At 41.6% G+C, this 2080-nt stretch overlaps 1 protein-coding gene across 1 annotated transcript in view; it reads left to right on the plus strand.

The window, feature by feature from the left end:
* The window catches only part of pdgfd (platelet derived growth factor d), a 47631-nt gene that overhangs the window by 22897 nt on the left and 22654 nt on the right, over positions 1–2080 (plus strand). Inside the window, exon 2 of the mRNA XM_008309797.3 lies at positions 1780–1969. Coding sequence (XP_008308019.1) covers positions 1780–1969 — 190 coding nt within the window. The remainder of the gene's footprint in view (positions 1–1779; positions 1970–2080) is intronic.

The raw sequence follows: 2080 nt of genomic DNA on the forward strand, positions 1-2080 counted from the left end.
AGTGTACATATATATATATATATATATATATATATATATATATATTTCATTTCAATATAGGTACATCACTTTAGCCTGGTCACTTGAAAAGTAGCTTTCAAGACAAAAAAAAAAGGTGTGGACACCCTTGCTCTAAACCCTTGAAAAAACTCGAGCCAACTACTGTACGCCGATAACAATTTTTGCTGGACAACATATTGTCCTGAAATTATTGCAGATAAAATATAATATCCATCCATCCATCCATCCATCCATTTTCAGCCTCTTATCAGTTACTGGGTCGCGGGGGCAGCAGTCTCCATGACCACCATCCAAATCACACTGCACCGTACCAACCTTCCTGAACCTTCCTGCAGGTGGTGAGTCCACTGGAAGGTACCAACAACCCTAATTGGGATTCAATCTTGCCCAGGAGGTGAACCCTGGGGTTCCACACCAATGACAGAGACATTGCCTCTGGGCCAAAGCGCCACATAAACAATAATATTGTCAACAAAATTTGAGACTTGACCACTAATGTCATGATAACATAGCATTTATCATCATGCAAGTAAACCCTTTGAAAGAGTGGATGACTGACAAGAGCGTTCACTCAGCTCACTCCGCTATGGAACAAACCTGCCCAGGTGATAAGGCCGACGCACAGAGCAAACCCTCATGTCATCCAGTCGTTTGGAGGCGAAAGACAAGGGAAAACAAATATGCACACGCATGGAAAATGTATTGAGGTCAGCAAAATGATCGACTTTCATTTTCATTTATCTTGCGGTCAATGGATTTATTGGTTATCGTCCGAGGCCGAGAGCCATCGACCCTTGGGTTCAATACGGGGATCAATACCTTACAGCATGTAGATTGAATACGCAGTTGATACGAGTTGTTGCATACACTGCTGGGTAACCATTTTTGGACCGACACAGCCTTTGCGGAAGCGTCAACTTCATGCCTAACTGAGCGCAGGGCAGTGAATAAGTCTACGAGCTGACGTATATAATTGTCAAATGAATAGTGAGAGACCATAGGTGACTTCACTGAGGTTGTACAGCAACGCTCAACGTGTTTCAGCCTTGCACAGTAATCCACCAACTACAATCCACCAACACTGCGGGGCTAATTTTGAGTTTTTCTTTTGCACATTGTAATCCAAAATCCATCACTGGGATTAGATTAAAATCAAAATGGGCATAAAAAACATTCCTCTACCTTCTTTAATATATCTTTCTGTTCCAATGATACAATGAAATTGAAGGGTTTTGCCATATTCGGGAATGATTATTTTTTTCAACTAATCATGATTAATCGTTTGTAATCGAGTAGGCTCAGCCCAATTTGGCATCCTGGGTGAGCTTAATCCTCATCTCCCCCCAATACACACAACACTGGCGGTGCCCCTCCAGCACATGGCGCTCTGGCCGACTACATCGCCTACGCCAAGAACCCTGATTATGACCATTTGAAATAATTATAAACACAACGATTATTATGATTCATGATTAGCTTCTCTTCATATTAATCAGTTTTATTTAATACATAAAAATATGGTCACAATGACTGAGAATGTTAGAGATTAGACATTTCCTTTGAATCAATTTTGCATTAAAGAATTGACTCATGGCAGATTGGGGACGATGTGTTAAACAACTTGTTATGGGGGCATGTAGATTTGCATGCAAGATGCTGCTTTTTTTAACCAAAACAGTTAACGAGGTGAAGTTAATGAAGTGAACAAACTGTGCACACTCTAAACCACTAACAGACAACACACTCTCCTCACCACAGATATGTACCGCAAAGAGGAAAACATCACGGTAACACCACTGGGCGGAGTCATCCTGAGCCCACGCTACCCCAACTATTACCCCCGCAACCTGCTGTTGTCATGGAAACTGCTGTCACCACCAGGAAGCCGCATTCACCTGGAGTTTGACGGACACTTCGGCCTGGAGGAGGCTGATAATGGCGTGTGCAGGTTAGAAACAGGAATAAAACTGTGATTAAAAAAAAAAAAAAAGAAAGAAAGAAAAAGACAACACCACACAAGGCTTTTACAACAAAAGGATAGGAAGTTACGTTAGTTAAA

This window comes from Cynoglossus semilaevis, chromosome 4, assembly GCF_000523025.1.
Source record: "Cynoglossus semilaevis isolate Cse_v1.0 chromosome 4, Cse_v1.0, whole genome shotgun sequence".
In the NCBI taxonomy this organism is placed as follows: domain Eukaryota; kingdom Metazoa; phylum Chordata; class Actinopteri; order Pleuronectiformes; family Cynoglossidae; genus Cynoglossus; species Cynoglossus semilaevis.